This window comes from Diorhabda sublineata, chromosome 9, assembly GCF_026230105.1.
Source record: "Diorhabda sublineata isolate icDioSubl1.1 chromosome 9, icDioSubl1.1, whole genome shotgun sequence".
In the NCBI taxonomy this organism is placed as follows: domain Eukaryota; kingdom Metazoa; phylum Arthropoda; class Insecta; order Coleoptera; family Chrysomelidae; genus Diorhabda; species Diorhabda sublineata.
Genome location: NC_079482.1, coordinates 24063054 through 24090692, shown reverse-complemented (window position 1 = coordinate 24090692; position 27639 = coordinate 24063054). Strand labels below are relative to the sequence as shown.

Here is a 27639-nt window from a genome sequence, read left to right as displayed (position 1 = left end):
TTGGAAAGTCTAATACTATATTGCGTGGAAATGGAATAAGTAAATGAATGATGGCGCTTTGGGGAAAACGCGGAAAAAAAAATCATACAGTAACCAATACCAACTTTTTGACCTGAACTGCAAAATTTTTATTGTTATAACCAAAGAACAAAGTTCCAGCAGGACAAAACAACTTTACACACGTCCAATACTAATTTTTTTTGAGCAAATTTATCTCCAGGAGAGGGTTATGTTAACAAACTGACTTTCCTGGAACAATTGAAAGGAAATATACGTCACGAAATATCCGCCATCACAGATAATACCCGCCTAGTTGTAATCGAGACTTCTTGTATATTGTGAATGATGGAGCCTACAAGAATTCGAAACGTAGGATGTCACTGAACAATATTAGCCAGTTATTGCTACCTTTGTTTGGGAATTGGGCACTTTGGAGTTCCTTTAAGGTTGACAATGAGGACAAAGGTGTAGTTGTAGAGTATGGAACTTTATTTGAAATCCACTCGTTTTAGTGTCTTTGTCGATAAATTGAGGATGGTAAGGTTCGAAAAAGAAACATTTATAAATTTGACATATTGGTTTATTAACTCTACTATACTCAAGAAAATGAGAGGCTTGAAACCTCTTTGTATGATCTACTGATCATCATCACATCATTAGTTTATTCTTATATTTAATTAATAAACAATAATATATCAATCGACTTCATTATGTCCATGAGACATAACGTGAACATTACAACTTGACAAAATGTTTGACTATTTTAATACACAGTGGAGAAAAAAAATTTTGAACGATAATTAAATATAAAGAGTACTGGAATGAGACACATCATTCGATAGTGTATGGCACAAGTTAAAAATTATCAAAACACAACTCATTGGTGAAAAAAATAGTATCAAAAAGGCAAGGATAATCGGCGAAATCCTTAAAACTAATCACACACTTTATCAAATTTGTTCACTCAAACCGAACGACAGGCATGTAGAATGTATCCCAAACAAACCCTTAAATTTTTATACAATATTACAAGAATAAACAACTTTCAATATCAACGCTTTACTTTAACAAATAAATGAAATGTGATATTTCCTCCAAGATGGCCCCCGAAGACAAAATAAATCCCCTTTGTCCTATATGCCTGTCGTAAATTCAACAATAAGGAGAAAATTTGTCCAATATCATATGTATTTGTCCAAAATATCATGCATACACTCTTAATATTTTACATTTAATGATCATTACATAAATATCAATATTATACATTATATTTATATTTTTCAAAAAATAATCTGTCAATTTTTATGCCACGTGTTCTTCTCCTTACTTCTGAATAACCTCGCCCTCTTACAGGATTATTGTGAGTAAATTCCTAATAGTAACACCGACTTACCCGACATTTCGATTTTCCTTCTAGTTTCATCATCTCGAAACATAATACGAAAAAATCACTTCCTAATTCCGAAGTGAATAATTTAAAAAAAAAAAAAGAAAAGAAAATTAGAAATGTTAGGCAATCGGTATATTTAACCTAACCATAAGAGCGCAGTAACCGCAACACGGACGCTTACTTGAACCCCCAGGTTACCGTTTTTAGAGAACTGCAAGAAAACAACTGCCTCAGCAAATATAAAGAGCTGAGCTTTTGTCTTCCCTCAGAGCTACTGCAAACAACTAACGTTTGCTTATCTGTGATGTGACTTTTAAATAACAATCATTACTAAAAATATCACAAAATTGTTGTTGATAAACGAAAAGAAAAAAAAATAATCATGAGCCACCGTAAATATATACAAAGTAATCGTTAAAAGTAACGTCATGGTAAATTTTTTATTATACACTATATAGATTTTATCGAGAAAAATAATTTTAAAAAATCGATGAAAAGTATTGTAAATATTAATCATTAAATTCTCCATAGTGTAAAATTTAACTTTCGCCATCACTACTGGAAAATTTTAAAAGTTCATTTAATCCGTGGCTCACTTTACCGACAATCACACTTCAATTACATTAATTTCAGGTAATTTTATCGGTAGACCTTCAAAAATACAGGATTAACAACTATTCGGATCTAAAGGACAGACACTTTTTCACGCTTACTATCAATATCTTATACAGGATTATTTTATAACAATATTCGACAAAAAAATGATTCATTATCATACCACATATACACCTGAGAACTATTAATTGTCGATACATTGAGAGATTTCTATATTTTCATGGGAAATAATGTGGTAAATAATTTTATATTGTATTGCCTTCTATGCGGGACATTTTTCTCACTTACCAATATTACAAATTTTCTATTCTTTCTCATCTATACACTAATTATTGGATAGGTACTTTATATTATTCATATATGCCAGGAAAAATGTACATAAAAAGTACATAATACATTTTCCAAATATTTCACTAAATTAAAATCCAAAACATCAAAAAACGAAAGAAGTAATATTATATATTAAGAGGCTTATACTAATTATCACGCTGTGTACATAGGGCAGACATCTCAGTATTTAGAAAATAGACTAACGAACCATGAAATATCAAAAAAAAACATAAATTCAGTAATAAAGATTCAAAAATTCTCTAAACGGAATCTAATACACGAAAAAAAGAATTTTTAGAAATGGTTCACATTCATAAGAACGAAAAAGCAATACATGGTAAACAAGATTTAAATAATTCAAGTTTATAGCTCTATTTTGTAAATTTGTCTGTATAATATTTTTCTATCCTCTCTTCCACCTCTGTTTTTTCTTTCAGATATTTTCTGCATCTTAAAACGATTTTCTTTTTATGAATAAAGGCATTATTCCTTTTTGATTCCTGAAATTAATCGAAGTACGAGATAGAATACGTCTTGACACGTCTTAACAAAAAAAGTTTTCTTGTATGGTTATGTTTGTATAAAATATTTTTTTTTAAATTGTCCTATGATGAAACATTGAAAACCATTTTCTCCAAAATATTGAAAGTGTAATTATTTCTTTTGAATTTGTCTTCTTTTTCATCATCGTACGTCAAGTCTTAGTTCTATGTTTGCATCAATGGTTGCCTAACTGCAGATGGGATAATGAAGACCAGCTTTCATACCATCTTGTACGTTGTCATTCTGGTGGTCGGGATGTATTCGGTTTTTCTTCCTTTGCAATATTTGCCAACTTATCATTCTTTCCACGTGGTCTCTCCATTCCCTTCGCCGATTTCTCGTCCATATCACTACATCCTGGATGTCACATACCTCCATAATTTCTCTTGTGGTCGAATAATGTGTGTGCTTATTTATCTTAGTCTCTGCTCTGGTCTCTATTGCATATCTCCCATGGGTCTTGTACATTCTGACTTTGCTCCTGGTAGTCTGCCTTTGATTGCCCTATTTGGACTGAGTATCCCAATGCTTTCATAGCCGGTCTCAAGACCGGATAAAAGAGGAGGGTTCCAAGTGAAACCAGCGACTTGCTTGCGTAAAAATTGAACAATTGCTAGAAAAAACTGTTTTTAAAATAATATCTACCACGATATTCCCAATTTTCTTAAATTTGAATTTATACAAAGTCATCTATTATATAAGATTGAGTTAGTAAGCAAAAAAAGTTATCTTCCCATAAACCTAAATCTAGGTCACTGATTAAAGAGTAAGAAAAACCACACAATGTAACTATTATTGTCAGTTACCCAACAACAAACAAAACTTTAACAAAAAAAATACATAAATATATAAAAAAATATAGTGAATTTTTTTTTTCGAAAAAAAAAAACTATGAATAAAAGAAACAATAAGGCAACTGACGGGCCTTAGAAATACTTATACAACAATAACTAAGCAAAAGATTGTTAGTTCTGAAATTTATGTCAGCGGAGGCTAAGGCATTTATGCAATAGCTGGCGAAGCTGAGCAATATATTCTTTTGGAAAGCTGCAATGGTGCTTTTAACGGGTCACTGTCATTTCATCAAAAACAAAACTACAGTATACCAAAACAAAAGTATATACCAAGAACAGTAAGAAAAAATTGAAAGAAATCATAAATAATTTTATATATGATTATTTCGTTAGATAATATTTCAGTCATCAATTCCTGAAACCATTATCACTAACCAGAATGTGATGTAAATTCCACAGTATAACCAATAACTTGCTTCCGTTTGAAGAAAACAACAAATTCATTTTGTCACTTGGGAAAAAAATGAAAAAAATCATTTATCAATGGAATTTCTTGAGTGAAAAAATGTTTTAAAGCAAAATGTGTTCCAGTTCAGGATTGTATCTTTATCTAAAGTCTAGAAAAATAAAAATTAAATCAATCATAATCGTGATAGGTTGTGAAATGTTTGGTTAATTCATCCTAAAACCATAGAAGGTTCGTAATTGAAATAAGAGGACGATTAATAAATTATTATTGTACGGATGTTGTCTTTACATCCCATTCAGCTATTTATTTTGAAATTAGTAAAATTTTATAACTTTACATGTCTCAATAATAGTATAAACTTTATTGTATGTAATCTTAAAACTTGTCCTGCTCCTAACCTACTATTTCTAATGGGGTAATAAACACGTGAGTTCGAATGACTCATTTATTTTGTCTAGTTGTACTCAACAGTGCATTTTATTATTTGCTTTGGAACTGAATAAAATTTTTCTGAGAAGTCTTTCCACTATTAGTTATTTGGAAGCTTCCACTCATGCAGGGCCTTTCAATTACCTATATTTGCTTCTTGTTTTTCTTCTTATTTTTGTGTTATTCTATCTATGACTTCAGAAATGTGTTTATTATCCATTTACTCATTTCTTGCATCATTTCCTCTCCTGTGCCAGTATAATCATTTGATTTACTGTGTGTTGTCTTTGTTCTCCAATATCTGCTGTCTATATTACTACATGTATATATGGTTTTGTATAAATTCAAACAACTAATTGTACAATTACCAATCATAACCTAAGAAATAGTCCCTTGGGAAAGTTTTCTATCAATCCAATACAAATTTTTCCACATTTGTCCACATGGCTCATCTGCATCTTATCCACACTATTTTGAGTGCGGTTTCCTATGGAAGGTAAATTAAAAAAATATATTTGAACGTATATGCCGAATGAAAAATATCTACCATTCTCTATTACTTTTCAGATTCTTCTTCTTTTTTGATTGTTCACCAATATTTATATTTTTGTATAATCATCTGTTTTCAATTTCATGATCAATACTAAACTCGGTACAGTTCTTTTTGAGTCATCAACTTTTGTTGAGCGATTGTCCTCAATTTACCTTACAAAGTAGAAATGGTTCTACAGTCGACGTAATTATTAATTTTAATCTGTGTAACGGAACTCATTTTAATGTACTAGTTAACAGTATTGTGTGTTGCCTGGCTATAAAGTTCGGTTATACGTTTCATTCTGTAAGGACTCGTCCACAAAAAATAAAAGTATCTACCTCCACCCTACATGAATTCTGACGTCACAAATTACACAACATTACCTCACTTTATAGTAAAATATAATAATAAATATATCAACTAGACTTAATATGACCATTGTTCTTGTCAATGTCCTAGTTGTCCTATTCCTTGTGATAGAGTCCTTGTTTGTACTCCACATGAAGCCAAATAGTAGAAGAATTAGAATTGGCTGTTAAAAGGAACAGATTTTTCGAAAAAAATGATTCCTTCCCAAAATTTCGCAGTTGATATGGTTAATATATCAAAAATTTGTTTAATTGAGTTACATTATAATTTAAAAAACAAACTTCAATTTGTTTTTGATGAATTCACAGTGACTATTAACAGTGTGTTGCAAAGCTGGCCGTCTTAATATTGTGACTAAAGCCTGTCTCCCACTAGAAACGGAAAACTGTCGGAATGAATTCGTAAGGCGATTTAAAAACGTCACTCGATTGGAGACTATGTTGTTACTTTCCGTTTTCGATCGAACAGAAACAAATTCATATGTAAAATAAGTGAAATGGTAACCATAATCGATTTGAAAATGATACCACCGATAAAAATCACGTGATTTGTTTCGTTTCTCATATATTTTTCATCTTTTTGATATTGCTATTGACGTGGATTAATCGTAATCGGCGAATACGTAGGCATTCGTACGATTTTGTACGAATGGCGTTCGGCTGAATTGGTCGATTCGTATCTTTCCGCTCCAAGTGGATATAGAGAAAATAGAGATCTTGAAGAAACTTATGTCACAATCGTTAGATGACGGTAGCAGATAAAAAAGCCATAGTTTTGATAAAATATAGTAAAATTACCGAAAGTTGTAAATAAAACGTTATATATGTTTATATATATATATATCAACAACAACCGTAAAACGAAACTAAACAACGCAAAGGCAATCAGAGGAAAACAGTTTTTTTTATTAGATAAAAAATGGAAGCCAAAATATTCTTTTACATATCTTCCTCTTCCATTCCCTTTATTCAATTTACCTAACAAAAAATCTTATAAACAAAAAATCAAGCAAAAGCAAATAATTAGGTATAAAAAAGCATGATGAGGGTCTTTGAAAATAAAAAAAATGCTAAGAAACAGCTAAACTACATCTATGTTAAGTATAGAGTAAGTGAACGTTCATCCTAGGGACATGCAATAATAATATTATATGTTAGGAAAAATTATTCTAAGTTAAGCTATTTATGGACTAATAATAATATAGCAGTGGGTATATTAACATGAACCACCTTCTAACTTGTATTTCTTACAGATCGTCCAGCCGCCATTGTACCTTAAAACTTACAACAGGAAACAAAAATCCAGTTTAACAATAAATTTAACAACTTCTAAACCCATTTATACCATTAGAGAAAGAGCAAACTATGTTTACGTTTGATCGTACAAGACATTACAAAAAAACTTTAGGAAATTCTGAAAATGACACATTGAAAAACTAGACTTTTTCCATGAGGTACTCACTGTACGTTCTGCAAGTAATGCAAGTTCAGTATAAACTGCAAGAGGGTACGCGATTTCACAGGTATCCAAAGAAAAGTGGAAACTTCCAAATGGATGCCGTTCACAATCCATTTTCTTCTTCTGTGAATACCAATGAACGATTTGTACAACCCAACAGAAGAGCTAATCTAGCAACCGATGCAAATGCACTATAAGCAAAGCAGAGACCCTTGCTCTGATAATGTGGAAGCTCTCACTCTATTTCTTGGTATTAAAGGGAAAGACTCTAGGGAAACATTGGTCCAAGCCATTCATACAATACATCTAAAAAAAAAAAAACTTTTAGATATCCTTGTTTTCCGACGAAATAATCCAAATCACTAGCATTAGGAATTAGATAGAAAGTTTGCGTTGTACATCATAGGGCGAAATGTCAAATATTTCGCGTATATCGTGCATTATATCGTTACATTTGTTAATTTAGAATAATACATTTCATATTTCAAGCTAGGAAGTATTTAGTTTCTTATATTGGATCTCAAAACTGGGCATCTTCTACGTAAATTAGACAACTGGTTAATAATTTTGACATTTGAAATGACAATTGTAGCCACTGAACGAAATCTAAGTATCCAATGTAAAGATAAAGTAATTGCCTATGCTTTTGGAGAAATTATATTTCAAACGTTGGCAACCATATGGTATTGATACGTTGTGGAATTTATTGTTGACAAAATCAGGTGATCGAGTCAGAATCTTATTATTTTTATATTTTCATAATATATAATTAGTTATTATGATTATTATATATTAGACAAGAATTATTCAAAATGTGTGCCAATGAAAGAAAACAATATACAACGTGACAACAATGTCAAATATATATTATAAGTATTTGCCCAATTATCGTATTACCCTTATAGCAATAATCATCAAAAACTTTTATAAATGACCCTGTATATTGATTTCAGTATTAATTCAGTTATATAATTGTAGAAAAAAGATTATAAATTAACTGGTAAATATCAACTGCATTCACAAAATACTTTAAAATGAGATCGTTGTTATATCTTTGAATATTATTTGTAAATACCAGATTTTGTTGATTTTCTTGGAGTTGATCAATTTTTGTTTAAAATCATCCATTTTAAACGGTATATTTGGTAATAGTAACGTTTTGTAAATAAATAAATAGATAAATAATATTTCTAGTTGAATATATGTCAATATTAGTAATCTGTTGACATTTGAAGTTGACGTGAACGACTTTATTATTAAAAAGAAGAAAAAGTATGAAAGATAAAGTTTTAAAAAATTAGTATAAATTTACTTTCACTATATATCAAAAGGGAAATAAAACTAAAAAGATGAAATCGATGACTAAAAAAACGGAAAAATGGTATCCGTAAAGCCGGTTTCACACATATACGTTCAATTGTATCAATTAATTAGAACAATCGAAAAGTATTCCATTATATAGTTCGAATCGATTTCTGTGAATCGTAATGATAAGATGAAACGTGTAAGTCATTTATTTGCTGAGATTTGACTGATTTTGTAAGGACGTTCACTAGGAGGGTATCAAACTAGATAGCAGATTCCGTTTTAGGTTATACCCAACCCATGTAATCATTTTACAATATTATTCGAGTAAATTCTTCAAAAAGCACCGGTAGTTCCAATCCTCATTTTTTCTAACTCTCTTAATCTCAAGATTTTCAATTTAATGTAATGATAAATTGTACAAATCACATCGTCACGATTTATCGTCGCGTGTAAATCGAGCTTAATAACCCTTCTCTTGAACTAATATATTGTATCTTTTACAATCAATTAAGTAATTGAATACTACCAAAATAGATTACGAAATGTGTTTAAAAGTGAAATTTTATAAAATCATATTGTTTGAATTACTTGGACCAATGCTCAATATTATATTATTAACAAATTCTTTTTTAAAGTTTATACCTAATAATTTTTGAACGCTATCAATAAGACGAATAAATTTAACTCTGTATGCGAGTTTGTTTTTTGTTTATAACCTAAAAACTATTTACAATATATAATATTACATAACACCATTCTATACACAAATTAATTCTAAATGTCAATTCGATTTAAATTAAATATTTATATTGATACCTGAATCAATACAAATAGTTAAGCCAGGTTCCCACCCGTTGTGTAGAATTCCTTATGCGCATTTCACACGTTTCCCTTTATCAGAATTGTCTTTTACAGTGATTCTAATTAATTATGAATGAGAAAAGAATAGTGATTTGGAATTACGGACAAATTTGGAGAAAAAATTAATCAAATTGACATCAGAGTTTTTTTTATCGTACCACCCGATCTCACAATCGGTACAACATCTCGCCCTTTAATACCAGACCGTATCGCATGTAAGTTTACAATATTAAATGCTTTTTATTTTGTCCAAGGAACATTATCTTGTTAGTTTTAATATTTTTTTTTTTTTAGTTATAACCGTTGTGATAGTGGCACTTGATTGGGAGATATCGAGTTAATCGTTCAGACTCACACAACGATTTTTGACTAGACCAATCTATATCATTAGCCCATGGTTCACGATGTCATTGCTCCTGTCAAAAAACCATGTAGGCAGAGCTGAACACGTTCTTATAACTCCAGATATATTTTTATATCAACAAACGGATTTGAAATATTACATTTTTGTATATTAGCTTGACATTTTTTTATAGTTATTTGTTAAAATTACATTTTACGACATTAATATCCACAATACTGACAAAATCTCGAAACTGTACATTTTTGAAGTTTTTGATACATTATAACTAAAAGTTTCATATTCATATTAAATTTTGATAAGTACAATAAAAATAAATTACTTAACATTCTGGATTAAACGTTTCAAATTTACCGCGTTCCAATTTGTTCAATACGGATATAGGAAAACAAAATGGTTTGCTAGCCGTTGTCAAATAAATGTCATGTCAATGTCAACATGTCAATACTGTCACATGACAAATTTTTTGCTTGTAAAAAGAATCTACAGCATCCATTGGTATTTGAAGGTTATATTATGGTTAATTTCGGTAAATAATAACTTTTATTTGTTTTATATTAATTTGAGCGATTTATAGTACTAGAAAGCAGTACTAATAAATTTTATCTATCTGTTCTATATCCTATGATCCTCTAAACTGTCAATTGTCATCTATTATGGTACGTTTTCAAAACAGGATATAGGTTTTTATTTCTAAATTTTCAATGGTTCCAAACAATAAAATATAATCCTATTACTTGTTCAGTACCAGTAAATATACAGTGTAAATACAACGAATTTATATAATTCATGAATATGGGCTTTCTAATTTCAACAAGAAGAAGAAAATTTGACAAGTAGTGATATGAAACTATCGATAGTCGGTACTATCGATATTTATCGATAGTACAAATATTTGTTACCTAATTTTTTTCTGTTGCTTCACTAAATATTTAAATCTCATCTGCATTCAATGGAGGAGATGCATTTTTAAGTTTAGACAGTTTTATTGTGGACAAAACATGGTATATGCCTTTTTTATAACAAGATGTATTATTTGACACTATGAAGGATACCTTTCTTTCGCTTCTTCCTTGAACTGCTGGAAGTAATGTTTAGGAATTTGTTCATGGCATTTGTAACAAAGAAAGATCTTGATGCCTGATGATTTGTCTATTATCTAAGACCTAAAAGTGACGAAAATTCTTAAATAGATTGAGAGTCACTTGGTCATTAGTACCATACGTACCACTATGATGTGGTGGTGACGCAAATAACACAAAAATTGTTTTACCATGGTAATAGCTAAACGTAGTATTTGTATTTATTTTAGTTTCGTTTTTTTGAACAAGAATTTGATATAAGTAGGTTTAAGTTGTTCCTTCTTATTCGATTTAGAAGGCGAATTCTGATATTTGTGTGAAGAAAAAGTAGCTTCAATTAAAAATGTGGGCCAATGTTCTTAACATTAGCATCTGGTTTACTTGTATTAATCCATAACTTATTTCCAAAAATATAACTGATATATGATATTAATATTTTTTTATCATTTAGTATTAGCAATATTATATTATTTTGATAACATTAATGTAGCAATCCGTTTTGTTTCTCTACATCCCCATATCAGAAACATCAGAAAATATTTTCAACAAGACAAGTTTATTAATATTTGATATTTCATGTTTAAGAAAATTACTTATATCTTTTCTCATTTATAAGAACGCATTCAGAAATAAAGTGCGATTCAATATAATTAAATATACTAGTTGCAGCAGCACATTTTTCCAAAACGAGTTTTCCAAAGCTTTAATTCCATATAAATTGGAGTGTTTTAATGTTTAGTTTAAATATTAAAATATTCTGAATGCATTTACTGGTAAAATATAGTTTTAAATTAAACTGAGTTTATACCACTAATTGTAGAGGAAATTATGCTGATTTTTAGTAGAAACAAATTTGTAAAACTCCTACAATGTAAGTCTAATTTAACTCTGAGTATTTAACCATATTGAAGGGCACTTAAATTACTTAGAATACTAGAGCCCTTATGTATTAAACCAACCATATATAAAACACTTTTCAAGTATCAGTCTTCATTGAATATTGAAGAAATATATTTTTTGTGTCATATGGACATTTCGTTGTGAACAATGTTGAACTTTGGATGATAAATTACGATTCGATATACAGGATGGGGTAATTATTGTGCTTATTAAGGTGTGATTTAATAACCATAAGGGAGTTTTACCCATAATATAAATTGTTAATATTTTAGAATATATATCATCCAACACCATTAAAAATCACAGCAAATATACAAAAAATTAAACAAAGTTTACTTAATAACACAGTGATAACAATCACATTGGAATAAATGAAGATACTCCGCATATCTCCCTGTTCGACAATATTTTCCACTACCCTAGAGTATATTCTACTTACTGGTTCCTAAATTATTTTCTACAAATATTTTTGGTATATTTCAACCAGACTACTGTACTAGAAACACACTTTTTCAAAATCCATTTGATATACTCGGCAATTTCTATGCATTCAATATATAAATTACTTAAAGTGGTTTCTAAACGGTATTTATTATGTCAACTTTCAACGAGATTGTCTTTTTTTAAACATCGTATCAAACCAATCTATAAAAAAATTGATCTTTAACATTTTATGTAATATATACATACATTCTTTCATGAAATAATACGAGGTATATTCGTAAAGTAGGCATCTATTATCCTTTGTGACAGAAGTCACTCTGCATCAAGCTCGATGTTGGATGAGTTGATACAGAATCTCACCTCTTGTGCAATTCAATCTGTTTTTGTGTATGGAAAAACTGTTAAAAGATGAATTTGACATTTCCAAGAAGGACTTAATGCAATTCGCAATTCCACAAGTTTCACTGTAATTTGTGGTATCTTAATTCTTATCTGAAAATCTTAAACATTTCCAAAAAAGAACTTAATAAAACGATGAAGGAATTTCCACATATATAGAGTGTCTCAACTTTTTTCTGATCAGCACAAAACATAACAGATGGGTTGAATCGTTTGAACATGGCACGAGCTTCTGCTAGGACATTTAGAACCTTCCTTCGTACTGTCTCGACCTCAATCCTAGGAACTATTATTTTTTTTTTTGGTATCTGAAGTCTATGTCTAGCAAGTGTTTAAGAAAGGTGGATAATAAATTTCTGGTGTATCTGTACGAACATCCCTCGTATATTAAACAAGAGTTTTATTTTTATGAAATGGACATTCTTTTATCTCACAGAAATTTCGAAATGTTTGGTTTTAAAAAAATATTTTACACATAGCAAAACTTAACAGCAATAGTGTACTCTTAGAAGTTAGTAATCGATAACAATCCGTTTGTTTATTAAAAAAAAAATTAATACATATGTGTATTCGAGGAAAAAACTCTTTTACTATAACCTATAAGTTATAATGATAAAAACATTTATAATGCCTCTTGTAGGCCAGTGAGTCTGGTCGAGATAAACGTCCAACAGAGAAAAATCAGAATTATAAAATATCACTCACTCACTCATCCATGTATAATTTCATTGAATTTTTTTTTGTATTACTATTCTAAAGTTTTGAAAACCAAAAAATAAAAACGAAACAATAACATAAAAATTATTTTTTTGTCATTACATGACTTTGTTTTAGATATATAATATTGGTAATAAAAAGTTTCTATATAAACATTGTGATAAATAAGGAATCGTTTCGTCGTTGTTAGTGCTGCAGATAAGAGGCCAGGGCGGCCATGACAGGTGCAGGTGGCAGCGCTATAGGGATGTGGTAGTATTTACAGGCGGACCGACAGCACTGTCCCTTTGCAGCGTCACGGCATACAGCCACTCGCTGATCTATGACTTCCACACCCTCTCCTGTTGAAATCAAAAACATTATTGTCAAAATATTAAAACGAAACTCATCTTTATTAAGTTCATTGTCACTTCAAACATTGAATTGAGAATCTGTAATGAAATTACAGTTTGGTAAATACAGCAGTGAATGTCGAGAAACGTACGAGAAGCACGAAGTTAAAATGAGAATGTGCTCTTCTAACAGACACAATAGAACTGACAATAGTAGTCAAGTATATCTGCTTGAGGGATCGTACTAATCCCTACTACCATCATCTAGGATCGTCAAAGTGTACTTATATCATAGGATCAAAATCTTTTTATTTATGATTTTTTTATTGTACTAAAAATGTACTGTGAATAATTTTTAAATATACTTATACATAATTATATATATATATATATATATATATATATATATATATATATATATATATATATATATATATATGATATACTTTTTATAATTTTATATTTATAGTCCCAAAGATGGCGCCAACGTATGAATAATATTTAACAACAAAAACTTGGTGTGTGACAATGTTAGAAATTAAACTTTCCATCACATAAATAAAGTAAAAGAAGAAGAATTCGTTATACGCTTGAAGTTAGGTTGTAACGAATTAGACAATCTAATAGAACAGCTGATCTACGTTAAAATGACGGCCGTGGGATAAACAATCGACTTTTTCTTATGTATGCGTGCTAGCATTTCTTGATTTTTTCGGGTAGATCGGTTGCTCTTTTATTGTTTTTTTGTTTTATTATGTTAAGAAATAAATATAGAGGATAAGCAATTCACAAAATTTAGAATACTTAGTGTTTCGGAAATTAATTTCCGCTGTTGCGTTCAAGTTTAGCAAACATTCGTAAGTCCATATTTACCGTTTACCTACGCTGCATAGTCGAAAAACAAAGGAAATTTCACTTTTTTTAGTAAGAACTCTTCAAGAAGCTATTTTCCAATAAATCTGGAAGTAATAAAGTCTAAAATCCAACACCTTACTTCACAAACCATACAAAAACTTACAGCGATAGCACTTGTTTAACCTCGGCGGTCATTTTAAATTGGGTATAATTTGATTTTGACAAATCGTTAGATTGTTCAATTGTACAATGCCCATGTAGAACAAATACACTCTCGTGAGCAAAAAAATCGACTCAAGTAGCACGCTCGCGGTCAAAAATTTCTAGCAAAAAATCTGTAGCTTCCGTTATATTCAGCATTCCAAAGCGATTAGTCTTAGCTTTATAATGAGTGGTCTATGTTGATATTGAGTAAGGAAAAATTATCAAACGAAAAGGAATCTTGAACAATAAAACAATAACCTGTTCTACTTCAGGTCGATAGAATTCAAGTCTGGACTATGCGCTGGCCAATTCACAGCGGCAATTTCGACATGTACCTGTAGTATGTAGACGGGCATTTGTCCTGCATTAGGACAAAGTTTTCGCGGATGAAATTGACGTAGGAAGAAACAACGTGATCCGTTAGAATTTATTGGTTTGTAACCGAAAAAACATAGGAGGATATGAAGTACAAAAATTTGCACATAATGAAGTTGATACTTTTATTCATGGAACTACAAAGTTTGCTAAGAATTTATAAATTTCAGAAATCCAATGAAAAATTCTACGTATTAGCACGTTTTCGTAATATCTAAGTTATCATTATTGTATCATTATATTTTTCTGCTTTTTTGATTGATTTTTTTTGTTATATCCAAAGCTTTGTAAAATATAGTTTTTATTCTATTTTTGTCTAAACTGGATTGTGGATTGAATAAATGGGAAATAATACAGTAAATATCGGAGAAAAATAGTTTATATTAAATTATATTCGTACCTTCCTGAAGATGTACAAATTTGCAGGCAGGCCGGTTGCAAAAACCACGATTAAAATCTTGGCACACCGGGAGGGTGTCCAGTAACTGAAAAATTTTAAATATCATCAATAACATCATCATAACAACCGAGATATTATTAAATGTTTTAATACATCAATGTGAATATTAATAAGAAATCGATTTGTGTGCATATGTATGCACAAGAATATAGGAATAAGAAAATGTTTCTATAAAAGCGGGCATACATAGGCACTACTAATTAAACCATAACATTGTTTCGAAAATTTAGATTGATGCACATGCCAATTAATAAAGGTAATTTGTTATGGTCAGTTAAATCGTTAAGAATGTAGATACTTCAATCATTCTGCACAAAAATAAACAAATATGTTCTCGAACTAACTTTAGAAACAGAACTACTTCAATTGTGGTTTCATATAAACTTACAAATACAATTTTCTTTTATATAAATAGACAGTAGTAAATGTAGTAATTACTCCATACATTAAATTGTACAATAGAACCGGAATTGTTTTGTTGAGAAGTTTCTATAAATTTAACATATTTTTGTTACAGCTTTGTAAGTAGAAAGCAACAAGTTTTATATTTTCATAACTGATCGTATTAGTTGTGCTTTAAGCATAAATCGGTTAGATGATTCGCACTGTAGTTCTCAAGATATCGTAGACCACAATTAGAAGAATAAAATAGGCCCTGTAAAATCAATCCGTGAACATTATTCAAGACTACACAATCTTTAATCACAAACTATATTTGCCAATAGCCAATTCGATTAGTATAAATAAATAAATTAATTAATTACGAATTACCAAATGTTTATAAGCTGTGGCGGCGAAGGCCTAAACCAAAAAAGCAAATAATGTTAGGCACGATCATAAAGTCAACATGCAGAATGTTTGAAAATCTTCATTTCAGTAAAAGCAAATAACATGTCACCGAAAGGGCGACACACAGCACAGAAACTACTAGGGGTTTTATTTCTACTTATATATTTAGTTGCAGTCATGTTGTGGTCTATTAGTTATTAGTTGAAAAAACTCACAATATGCTTGCAAACATTCATGATGACGAGTTACAGTGTTTTCATAGTGTAGTATCAAACAAAAATTAAGATCTAAGAACAAAGCTGCATTGGTGAAATTGCAAAATTCACAACAATAAGCAAAACTCAAAAATTAGGTTACATAAGTTATTGATTAACAATGAGCTCCTTAAACACCATTTATAACTAAAAAAAAATATCTATGCGAAAACTTTAAACATATCGTGCAATTGCAGCACCATCAATACCGATCTTAGAAACATGTCGGAAGCAATATGATTGAATCTAATGCAGCAAACACCAGGTTGTTATTTTGATATAGAAGGTTGGCACTGCAGCTCAGGATTTGGTCCTGAAAGCAATTTGTCCTGGAATCCTCTTAAAACCCAAAAAGCTATATACTCTGCAAGAGTTTTTAGTCCTCTACAAGGTCCAGATTCATTCATCTTTAGAATATTTCTCGCACATTTGGAGCTTGGTTCCCAAGCATACCTTAAAGATGTTCGACTTCATGGAGAAGAAAGCAGATCGAGTCATAGGCGATCCAGATTTGACCAAAAACATGGACAGCTTAGAACATAGAAGGAATACCTGTTTTACTTAATACTTAACAAGGGAATGTAAAAATATGTGGGTTCAAACACAGTGCGATTCTTTATTAATAATAAAATGGCAAAAAGAAGATAAAAATAACTGTGACAAAGTGAAAATAAAAAACCATGGAATGAAAAATAGATGAAATTGGCATGAAAATTTATGGAGTAAATATCAGAGTAAACAAAAATAATTAATATTAACTAATAAGAAGAAAAAGTTGGAGGATGAGTACAACATATAAATAAAATGAAGACTATCAATGGAAGAAGTTGAAGACAGAAACTGATTAATTCAGTTACAAAGGCATGATAGTCAGGAATAGCTACTAAAAACAAAAAAAAAAAAAGATTAACTGGCAAACATAGAGTAATAAGACAAAATGTAACGAATTGAGAAGATGTTAGACTAGTGGAAGTTTGCAGTATAGAATTTTCTTGGACCATATAATCAATTGCAACTATACAAAACCTGAAATTATAGAAGAATCAGTAGCGATCGTTTTGAATAATCAATTAATGCCCATCTATTTTTTTCTTGTTGTGTCATTGTATAAATCAAAATTTAGGCGAGGAAATAGAGCACAATAAACTGAAGTCTCAGAAAATCTAACTTCCACTTTCTAAGATTATTTAAAACAAATTTATTGTATCATGTTTTCTAACAAAATTGATTTCACGTAATGCAAAATGCTTTGGAAAGAATATAATACTATTCTTCAGGTATCCAGGGAGTGGTCGCTAATGCCAGATTAATAGAAAAGCACCGAAAAATTCGTCTACTTCGATTTTCGGTTTAAGTTTACTCTTGGAGTTGGAGGGTTCTAGTACAACAAATACCTGGGGGTGGTAGTCCCTAGATTTCGAAGTCCCGATTGGAAAATCTTTTATTTGAGTTTCAAGAAGATTTTCGTCAGAAATTCTAAGATACAGGTAAACAAATTATAGTCTTAAAGTTTATATTCATAAATAGCGACCACTTCAAATCTAATTTGAGTCTATTGTAGCTAATACAAAGTGGATGTTTCAAGTAATTAAAAAAATTGTGAATATGTTTATTAAAAGTAGTCGATCCAAGTAGTAGTAGAAACAATAATCAAAAATTTATTACCAAATTGTGATTCAAAACATTTTTATTCCATCAAATAACTTTCCATTGTAAAGCTGCAAATGGAAATGTCTTCTTAATTGAGCTCAAGACGTAGAATGTACATAGTCTTGGTATTATTTGAGAAAATGAGTTTGTCTGGAAAAAGCCATAATTCAACATCTATTTATGGTTTGAGAAGTAAACTATATTTAATTTCTTAACGGAACAATTACGAAATTGTAATCATAATTCGAAAATAAACTGTAATAATAATAATTGTTCAATAAAATCCACATATTTGCAAATATTTTATATTTTGTTTTTGAATAAAATTAAAGGGATCGGCTTCTAAGAAATAAAAATGAAGCTCTTCATGTGTGAGACTGTAATATGGAAATTTTTCTAATAATCATATCAATCGAAATTTTTATGAAGTAATTTTGAATCAATTTTCAATTTCAAATAGCTTTGGATCCAAGCTTCAAGATCGAATTGACATTTTCTTGGTTCTACATACTATAAAAATGTTTTTTGTGCAACTTAGAAAAACATGAGAACCAATAATTAGTTTAGTTTAGATAGGATTCAAAGAAAACGTGAAAAAACTGAATACAATAATTGGAAACGAGCTTATAAAGCCTATTGTATACCGACGATGAATATAATTCGAAAGCTAATCTACAAAGGAGAAGACCAAGAACTAAAGTAATACGAGGATAGTGCCAGAAGTACCTGACAATAAGACTGTATTAGAAAGTAAACAATCTCCACAGCATATGTTTCCAGTTTGAAGACGCCACGTTCTTTAGTGTTTGTTTGGCAGTCATCAATAGTGGACGCAGACTTAGTAGGAATTTCAAAAAGTGCATCTTAACTGAAAATTTGGACATCGTAAAGCTGTGCGCAAGATGGGTGCCGCGTTTGCTCACAATGGAACAAAAACAGCGACGTGGATCCATCACTTCACGCCCCAAACAAAATAAGAATCAAAACAATGGACTGAAAAGGGAGAAACGGCTCCAAAGAAGGCAAAATCAGTTCCACCTGCAGGCAAGGACATGGCGTTGGTTTTTTGAAATGCGAGTAGGATAATTTTCGAACTACTTGCAACGTTTGAGCGAAGAAATCAAGCAGGATGTGTGGATACCGAGAAAAAGAAGTTTAGTGAAAAATTGAAGAAAAATTAAGACAGTGAAAAGGGACTAGACCCCTTATTTGATATCTGAAAATAAAGAATATGGAAAAAGAAAAGATTCGGTAGTTATTTTTAGACAACTACTAATTTTTATAGCTTGAATAATCTGGTTAAAAACAAAGCGACAAAAATCAAAAATATATGTTGAATTATAGCTGTGACATTAATTTTTATTTCGTAACTTCTCTACAAGGACAGACTTCTTTAAAAACAAATTTAAGGTTAAGTGAGGTTCCATGGACCTAGTTTAAGACAAAAAAAAAATGTTTTTTTATTTTGTAAAACCTTTTCTTTCATTCAAATTGGCAGTGGTTCTAAATGGTATTTGAAGAGATGTATTATTAAGCAATTGATACTACCATTAAACACCGTAACCGGTCAATGTTTATTAATTCATGAAAGCTGTGCCACAACAATTAAAGATTGTATAAATATTATTAATATAAAGTGAGTGTACCAAACATATCTGGTCTAGCAAAACTGCAGTACAGCTAACATGACGTAAACAAGTTGAATACCTGTCCTTGATCATCAGTGTAGATCACAAAAGGGGCATTGGAAGGCGCACCATTGTCTATGGCGATCATGCAGTATATTTGTGCAGCAGAAAAGCCAAAAAAGTCATCGCAGCCAAAAAAATTGAGCAATGCGACAACAGATTACAGCCATTACGTGTATACCCACCAGACACCGAATATGTGAAAAGTTACGCAACGTTTGTTTGAGGTTAAATGTTTTTTCGTCGAAGTGTTGAGTGTTGACGAGACACAAATATAGCGAATGGAAATATATGTGTGGCGTGTGTGTGTGTTTGTGTTAAACAGAGGTGGGTGTTGGTGGGCGGAGGGTCCCAAAAAACCGTCGGTAAATAACAACACAGTCCATTTCAGCAAGTCGGGATTTGGGTTGCAAAATAAAATTAATAGAAATAAAAATTTTTGACACAACATAATTAGATGGTCGGCAGTGAAAAACCATAAGAATGGATGCATGAAACAGAAAGCAAAAGAAAGTAAATTAGATATTTGTTAAAAATAGTAAAATAAATCAGTAAACACTTCCGGAAAATATTAATATAATTAAGCAACGTTTACTTTATAAATTCACATAAGTTTGAAAAATTTTTGAAATATATTTTAAGAGCAATATTTACTTATTCTTATCTTTTATTATCATTTTGAATTGTAGTGAAAAGGTATTGAAAAAATATTAAAATGACCAAGTAACCAAACATAACAAAAGTATATTCCTCATCAGCTTATTGTACTGTAAAAAATGACTCATGAAACTTTTTTAATTGCCAGTACTCTGTATTTTAGTAAATCCGACTTTACTTGTTTTTTTCTTATAATAAAGTCGAGTTTAAAATTGAAGTTTTCGGATTATTATCGCATTCTAACCTCAAATTTTGTCTTTTTTATAAAATGGTGATAGTTAATTTTTTTATTACTCGATATATCAAAATAGATTACCTACCAAAAGATCATTGTTCCCAATAGACAAATCTAACGTATTTTTTTTTTATAAAATACCCTATTATTGTAAAGTAACAATTATTCAAATATCCAAATTGTTTTAGATTACCTACCAATCATAAGGGCTTGACTGTAGATTTATTAGACACGATATTATTTTGTATTTTTTGTACTTTTACAAACTTATGAGTCATATAGGCAATTAGCCATCGATTGAAAGAAAAGAACCATAAAGCCGATTTCAATAAAGTTAATGTCTTTCTTTATTAACTTGTGCGCGTGCGTGCCTGTCAGATATGTCACATATAAAGTCGATTTTATCAAAATTGTCGTTCCGATCATTCCCTAATATCTACCCGATAATTCTATTTAAAATTGTTGTTAACTGAATTTGATCAAAACATTTTTAACAATATTAATTCGTAAGATGACTTCATAGATGGCGCTGATTTGACAGATGTCGTAGAAAGACTCAAAAGGTTATGGCACCATATTGGTAGTCATATAGAATTTTTTATGTAATGATCTACACCACGACTCAAAGAATCTATTTTGTCACCTTTTTTTTTTAGAAAGTTTAGGTGGTGGAATGTTTTTAGCTGCTAAAAATCTTCTTTCTTACACTCCCAGGTGTTATATTCCTTAATATCTCCCACTTCGAGAGTATGTAGATGAGGTTTTATCCTCTACGTAACAAAATCTGTTTAACCCAGAGTCTTCAGATGTCCATCAAGACTGTAAATACTTGAGTTGATTTTTAACTTTATTCTTTGTTAGTTCAGTCATTACCAAATTAGACATTACCGTTTGGAGCTCTAATAGCTGCTTGGTTATCGGATAAGATGTTAATCTGTTGTTTGATATGATTCCTTTCCAAATTGATCTGGACGTATTGACAGTATTGACATCTAAAAAAATCGAAGATGATCTCATATTTCAAATTGGGACACCCTATTTATATTATTATATGTAAAAAATCGCGATTAGACGTGATAATCCACGGTATCGAGAATTTATTTCAGCCGATGAATTTATTATTAGATGTCATCTTAAAAACGCAAATATAATGAAAAAAAAAAAATAAGTAATTATTGCTATTTTTTATTATATTTACACTTTAAATTGTTTTTTTGTGGATTCGAAACTATTAGAAATCGAGAGACTAAAAGATTTTCATTCAATATTAACCAGTGAAAAAAAAAATGTTGTTATTATTGATATTCATATTTCCGGATGTGATTTCACATATTCCTTGGTAAATACGAAAAAAAAACTACCTAGAAGCTTAAAAAAATACTATAAGAATCAAATTATTGTGCTGGATCGACTTTAGTGGCATTTTTTTTTATCTTTAATGTAGTAAAATAATAAACTAAAATAATGCAAAAAAAAGAATGTTACTTACAAGTAAGTAGGTAGTATGAAGCAAATAAGCATAGTAGTACACTAGTTAGGATGATATAGTTGTCCAATCTGTTAGTATTTTGTTAAAAACTATGATATATACTTAAATATAAGTTATCAAAACTTACAAACTCTTTATAACTTAAATTGGATAAATTTGTTATAAGGAAAAAGTCAGTCCAAAATATCTTCTTAATGTATCCTCGTCAACTTTTTTAGGAATTAATTTGTGAATAATAAAATACTGTAGGGTAGAATGTATATTGGTTATTCAACAAAATTATTAACAGAAAGGTTTCCAGCATCACCCCAATAAATAATAAGGTATGAATTAAAAAAGCTGTTACGTGTAGAACAAATCGATGCTACAATTAGTCTATGCGGCTGGATTCTGCAAACATAACATATTAAATATGGCGTTGTAAATCATAATAAAATATTAAAATTCATATAAATAAATGTTAAGAAATTTCATTGTAAAAAATATGATTCAAATTACCTACGTATCACATTTTTACTTACTACAAAGCTACAAAGATTTTAGCAAAATGAGAAAATGTGGAAATCATTCGTAATAATTATACAAAGCTTCTCTAAATTTCACTCATGGCAAACACTACGATAGTATAGTTGGAACACTGCGCTTGCGTAAATATCACTTGTTAGTCATTTGGTTGTTGTCCAAAGCTTGTTCGAAGGTACCCACATCTTAATGATTATGTGCAAATATTTGACACGCGACAATTAGAAATAAAAATAATCGAACGTGTTCAATACTCATAAAAAATTCGTTTTCAAATACAAATTCTTACGTTAGTTAATTTTTAATACGTTCAAAGTAATCCCAAATAGAGAATTTTTTGGAATCATCCTGCAGGGTAGAGGTGAGAACCTTTAGAAAAATTGTTTAGCTTTGGAATTATGGAGAAAGGATCGAAGGAAATAAACACGTAATCAATGTTTTAATTTTACACTAAAATAGTCCTCTGTCACTAGAAGATGATAAAGACAGATTTAAAAAAAAAATAAAACGCGATAAAAAATTGTAATTTTAACAAAAAATGTTGATAGCATACTGAGATTTATAATATTTACACTTCAACCAATACAAAACAACAGTTACGAACAAAATGTGAAACTATATGAAGCACTCGAAAAAGTAAAAATCTCGAAAAATTCATTAAAATGACACTATCCGATACAACCAGTAGAATTTCTATGGAAAACCAAATTCTCTCTATACGAATCTATTAATCATTTTATTAGAAGTAGTAATAAACAAACAACAGATCCCATATTACACCATAAAGTGCTTTGCATACACCAAACACATAATGTTACCAACATCGAAAAAAGAAATGGAAAAGGTTTTCAATACATTTGTGGTTGAAGCAAAGAAGTTTGGCTCACAGATAAATGAAAAAGAAACGAAAATACATGGAGACGTGCTCTGAAGTCACAGATGAAAGCAAAAATACGAAATGGGTAACAACTCGAAAAGATTAGAGAAAGCTAATCAATTAGATTATCTAGGAGTTTTATCAAGAATATTGGGAGTAAAAAACTTCCAGAGCAGTTGATTAACCAATTGCAAGACCAGCAGAAACATCGCGTTGTCGCGTGATCGATTTTAGAACATTAGCGGTCTCAATCATTCATTGAAATAGAATGATATTTTGAATTACCATAACTGAAAGATCATAAAAAAGCTCTTGTATTTGAGCAAAAAATTACATGAAGAATTTAGTTACTTTGTAAAATTTGCAAGGTTTAATTTGAAATAGTGAATATAGAGATTCGACTGGTGAGAAATGTGCTCAAAGAAAATTTAGATCGCAATATACGATATGAAACATTTTATATATAACATTATTTGGCGAAGAATGAATTGAAATACAAATAGTTGTTTCCTCCAACTCAACTCGAATTGTACAAATTTATCAAGAAGATGTTCAAATCAACACTATAAAGCAGCCAGCGCGAAGTCCAGATATTAATCCTATTGAGCATATTTGTAACATGTTTGGTAGACGACGAAGGAATCTCCCACATCAATCTAATGATGAGAATATAGGAAGAAATGAATCAGAATGATATGAGATGAGTCGAGAGCTCATTCTATGAGTAGCTAAAAGTTTGGCTATCACATATCTGAGAAGTGTGCTTGCAAGACAGTCTCTATAAATGGAAACATTTGGTAATTAACAATCTAAGACACACGAAGATGTTGTCTACCTTACCAATCAACTTCTACGCTTAAACAGACTCGAAATACGATTGGTGGAAGGTTTTTCACCTGGACATGGTCATTAAAGACGTCATTATAGTACTATAGGTATCGGAATGCTGCTGGTTTGTCAAGAAGAAGGAAACAGATGGGAAAGCCTAATGATATTTTAAATATTTTTATATATTTGCTATTGGTGCATTGATTATTTGGAGCTGTGTATTTAAGTTCCTAGGAATTTCAAGTTGTTCCGCCAGACCATTTGACCTCTAGCGAGCTTAGTATGTGGAAGCGACCATCGGGAATTGTTAGGTTTGAAATGTATGTGCTAGGAGGAGCATTCATTCAATTATTCAACATCCACAATTCGGATGTTGGGGAACAATTTAATCCCGGTGAAAATTAATGAGGATAAGAATATTATTATGCCAAGAAAACTGATCAAACCAATTATTTGATTTCCACAATTGAATATATTTAACAACTGATATTTATAATCAAATATGATTTTTAATTTGCATCACAATTCTATAACTAAAACAATCGTAATATCATCTATTCAATTAACAAATTTAATGTAGAAATTCTGTTTCTATTTTAATTATCAAATAAAAACAATATCAAATATACTAATTAATTAAAAATTGAATTGAACCAACATGTCGAATATTTCACATAATGTTACTCATCCAAAAAGAGACGTATGTGGGCCCTTTTCCGCTATTTTTTCCAATAACTTTGTGCAATGTGCATGTTTATATAATTGGAAGAGAAAGTGCACTATTATAAAGATTTGAAGACAGTAAATGAAGTCAAAACACCATGATAGACGTATATATCTCAGCTGTCAGCACATTACACAAGCATATAAATCTGCTAGATGATTTTTTTAACGACAAATCAAGCTTTAATCTTCTATACTTTGTTTATTGTTCCATTTTTGAATGTACAGGAGGTAGAAGGAAACTTGCCCATTTTATTTTTTGTGTTTTATAGATATATAATAAAATTAGTCAAAAATAAAAAAAAAATATTTGTAGTTACTTTAAATCACTTTCATCGCATCTGATTTAATCAATTATATTTCGTAGGACTAATAAAGTTTATTATTCTATGTCAAAAATGTTCTGAACAAGGTTAAGTCAGAAAACCACCCATCAAATCCTCCAGATCCAGCACATCTTGATCATTATTCGTTTATACATAATGTTTACATAATACAAATAAAGTTTCAGCTGAAAAGAAGTTGTCAGACAACCTTATAAGAAGAAATATGACTAGAAAGCATAAAATTTTGGTTAGGTTTCTTTAACAATTTGATTCATATTGACGTTCAAATGATTTTTAATGACCAAAACCTTCAACTAACCCAGTCTTTTAACCTTTTTTTCCAGTTAAAATACAACCAAATTTCTCGAACTGTTGCCTCCAAACTTTGAGATTTCGTTCAATAATGAAAACGCAGCTGCAAGCTTAGGACTTTTAAAATAAAAGAAAAATAAAAAACACAGAAGTGGATGAATGAAAAAGAAGCGCAATTAGATGAACATGAATGACTTAGGTCTTTGATACGAGGGTTGTTTGTGAGTCTGTAAAGATATAAAAGAGGCTATCGTCCATTTGAAAGAACGCATTGGTCGTATACTGGATTCAACAGTCAAAATGGTAGATCGCAAATGGTGAACCTACATCAAAAAAGGCAAAGACTGTTTCATCGGCCAAAAAAATGAAAAAAAAAACCGTTTTTTGAGATAGTAATTGGATTGTATTGTTAAAAAATAACAGAAGAATGCTTCTCCATCACGGCAAAGCCCCCATTGACTTTTTTTCCAACCCTAAAGTTTCATCAAACGACGATATTATCGCATGTTTTTGAGGAAAAAAACAATAACTATTATTTGAAAGGGTGAAAGTGTATAGACTTGAAAGGAAACTATGTTGAAATAAAGACACCCCTCGTAGAAACATAAAATGGAGTTGATTGTGAATAGAAACAGATATTTCTGCCTAAATAGAACAAGAAGAAGAACCTTCTCCTCATTTTATGAGACCAGAAGTACCACTATATTAGACACAAAGTTGTTTGGCAGCCATAAATAGTGAACGTTTTCAGTGAATTTGTAAACATGGTAATCGTTTTTTGAAATTTTGGACGTGAGAAAGCTGTGCAGAAGATGGGTGCCGCGTTCGCTACCCATGGAACAAATACATCGTCTTGAAGATGTTTCCATCGAGTGTATGGCAATGTTTCATAGAATTCTTGAGCAGTTTCATAACCATGGTTGGAACGTGGGTCCATGACTACACACCCGAAACAAAAGAGCAATCAAAAAATGGACTGACAAGGGAAAACCGGCTCCAAAGAAAGAAAGTCGAGCTAAAACGGTCGCATTTAGCTAAGAATCAAGTGTTGTTTTATCAAGAAAATACACCAGCGCATACGTCAGATACTGCAATGGCCAAAATTAATTAATTAAAGTTTGAATTACTACCTCATGCACCCTCGGATTATTTTCTGTTCCCAGTCATGAAAAAATGTCTCGGTGGTCAAAGATTTTCCAATAATGAAGAGATGACATCAGCAGTTAATGACTATTTTTAGCACCTTGACGATTCTTATTATAAAAAAGGAACCATCGCTGGAAAAAGTGAGTGGAGCTAAAAGGAGAGTAAGTTTTTGTTTTCTTTGTTACGACGAACCTCGTATACTCATACAAGTTCAGCACATTTATTTCCAAAGTCAATATAGAATTTACAATCTGTTTATATTGTGTAATAGTGACTAATTAATTTCATAATATAAACTAGTCATACGAAATGTTTATTATCCAGCTTTATCTAAAGTTAAATACTAAGTTAATGACATGTCCTATTTCATTTGAAGTATTCGTACACCTCATCAAGGGCCTCTAGAAACCCAATATTAGATCATAATAACAACAGGTCAGGAGTCACAGGATATTCCCAGTAAGAATTTCTGATGAGCCTGATAGGATAAATCAATTTAAACTAGAAAATATAAAAAGCAAAAGAAACGGTACTGTTCATAATGAAAGATTGTCAAATAATTATTCCTCTTTTTTTTTCATAAAACTCGTACATGTAAGTGGAAAGTTTGTCATTAATTGTGCCTTTATTCAGATTAAAGTATTTATCGGTTCCGTACGAGTTCTGCGAACCAGAGTTTATTAATTTATCGCCATTATTCATTAAGTTCTTAAAGAGGACTCAAAATTTCATTAGGATTCGACGAAATACTTTAGTCAATCCCATTAAAACGGCGAATTGTTATCAAAGATCTCCACCAACAACTTTACAAGCCTTTTCGACACGACGCGACAAAAATGCTGTCCACGGTTTCTTTTGATCGACATTTCAACAGCAAAGTTTTAACAACGCTTGTTGAGGGGCAGGTTTGCGG

At 30.5% G+C, this 27639-nt stretch overlaps 1 protein-coding gene across 8 annotated transcripts in view; it reads right to left on the bottom strand.

Annotated features, from left to right (window-relative positions):
* Positions 1-558: 558 nt before the first annotated feature.
* The window catches only part of LOC130448898 (protein muscleblind), a 584866-nt gene continuing 557785 nt past the window's right edge, over positions 559-27639 (bottom strand). For 7 of the 8 annotated variants that reach the window (XR_008910395.1, XR_008910391.1, XR_008910392.1 and 4 more), the window contains 2 exons: positions 15171-15255; positions 559-13345 (listed from right to left, as the gene is read on the bottom strand). Coding sequence is in view for 1 of the 8 variants with exons in the window: in XM_056786479.1 (XP_056642457.1) it covers positions 15221-15255 (35 nt within the window). In the remaining 7 variants the exon portion in view is untranslated. Of the gene's footprint in view, positions 13346-15133; positions 15256-27639 lie in introns of those variants that run through there. The other variant, XM_056786479.1, reaches the window with a different exon arrangement.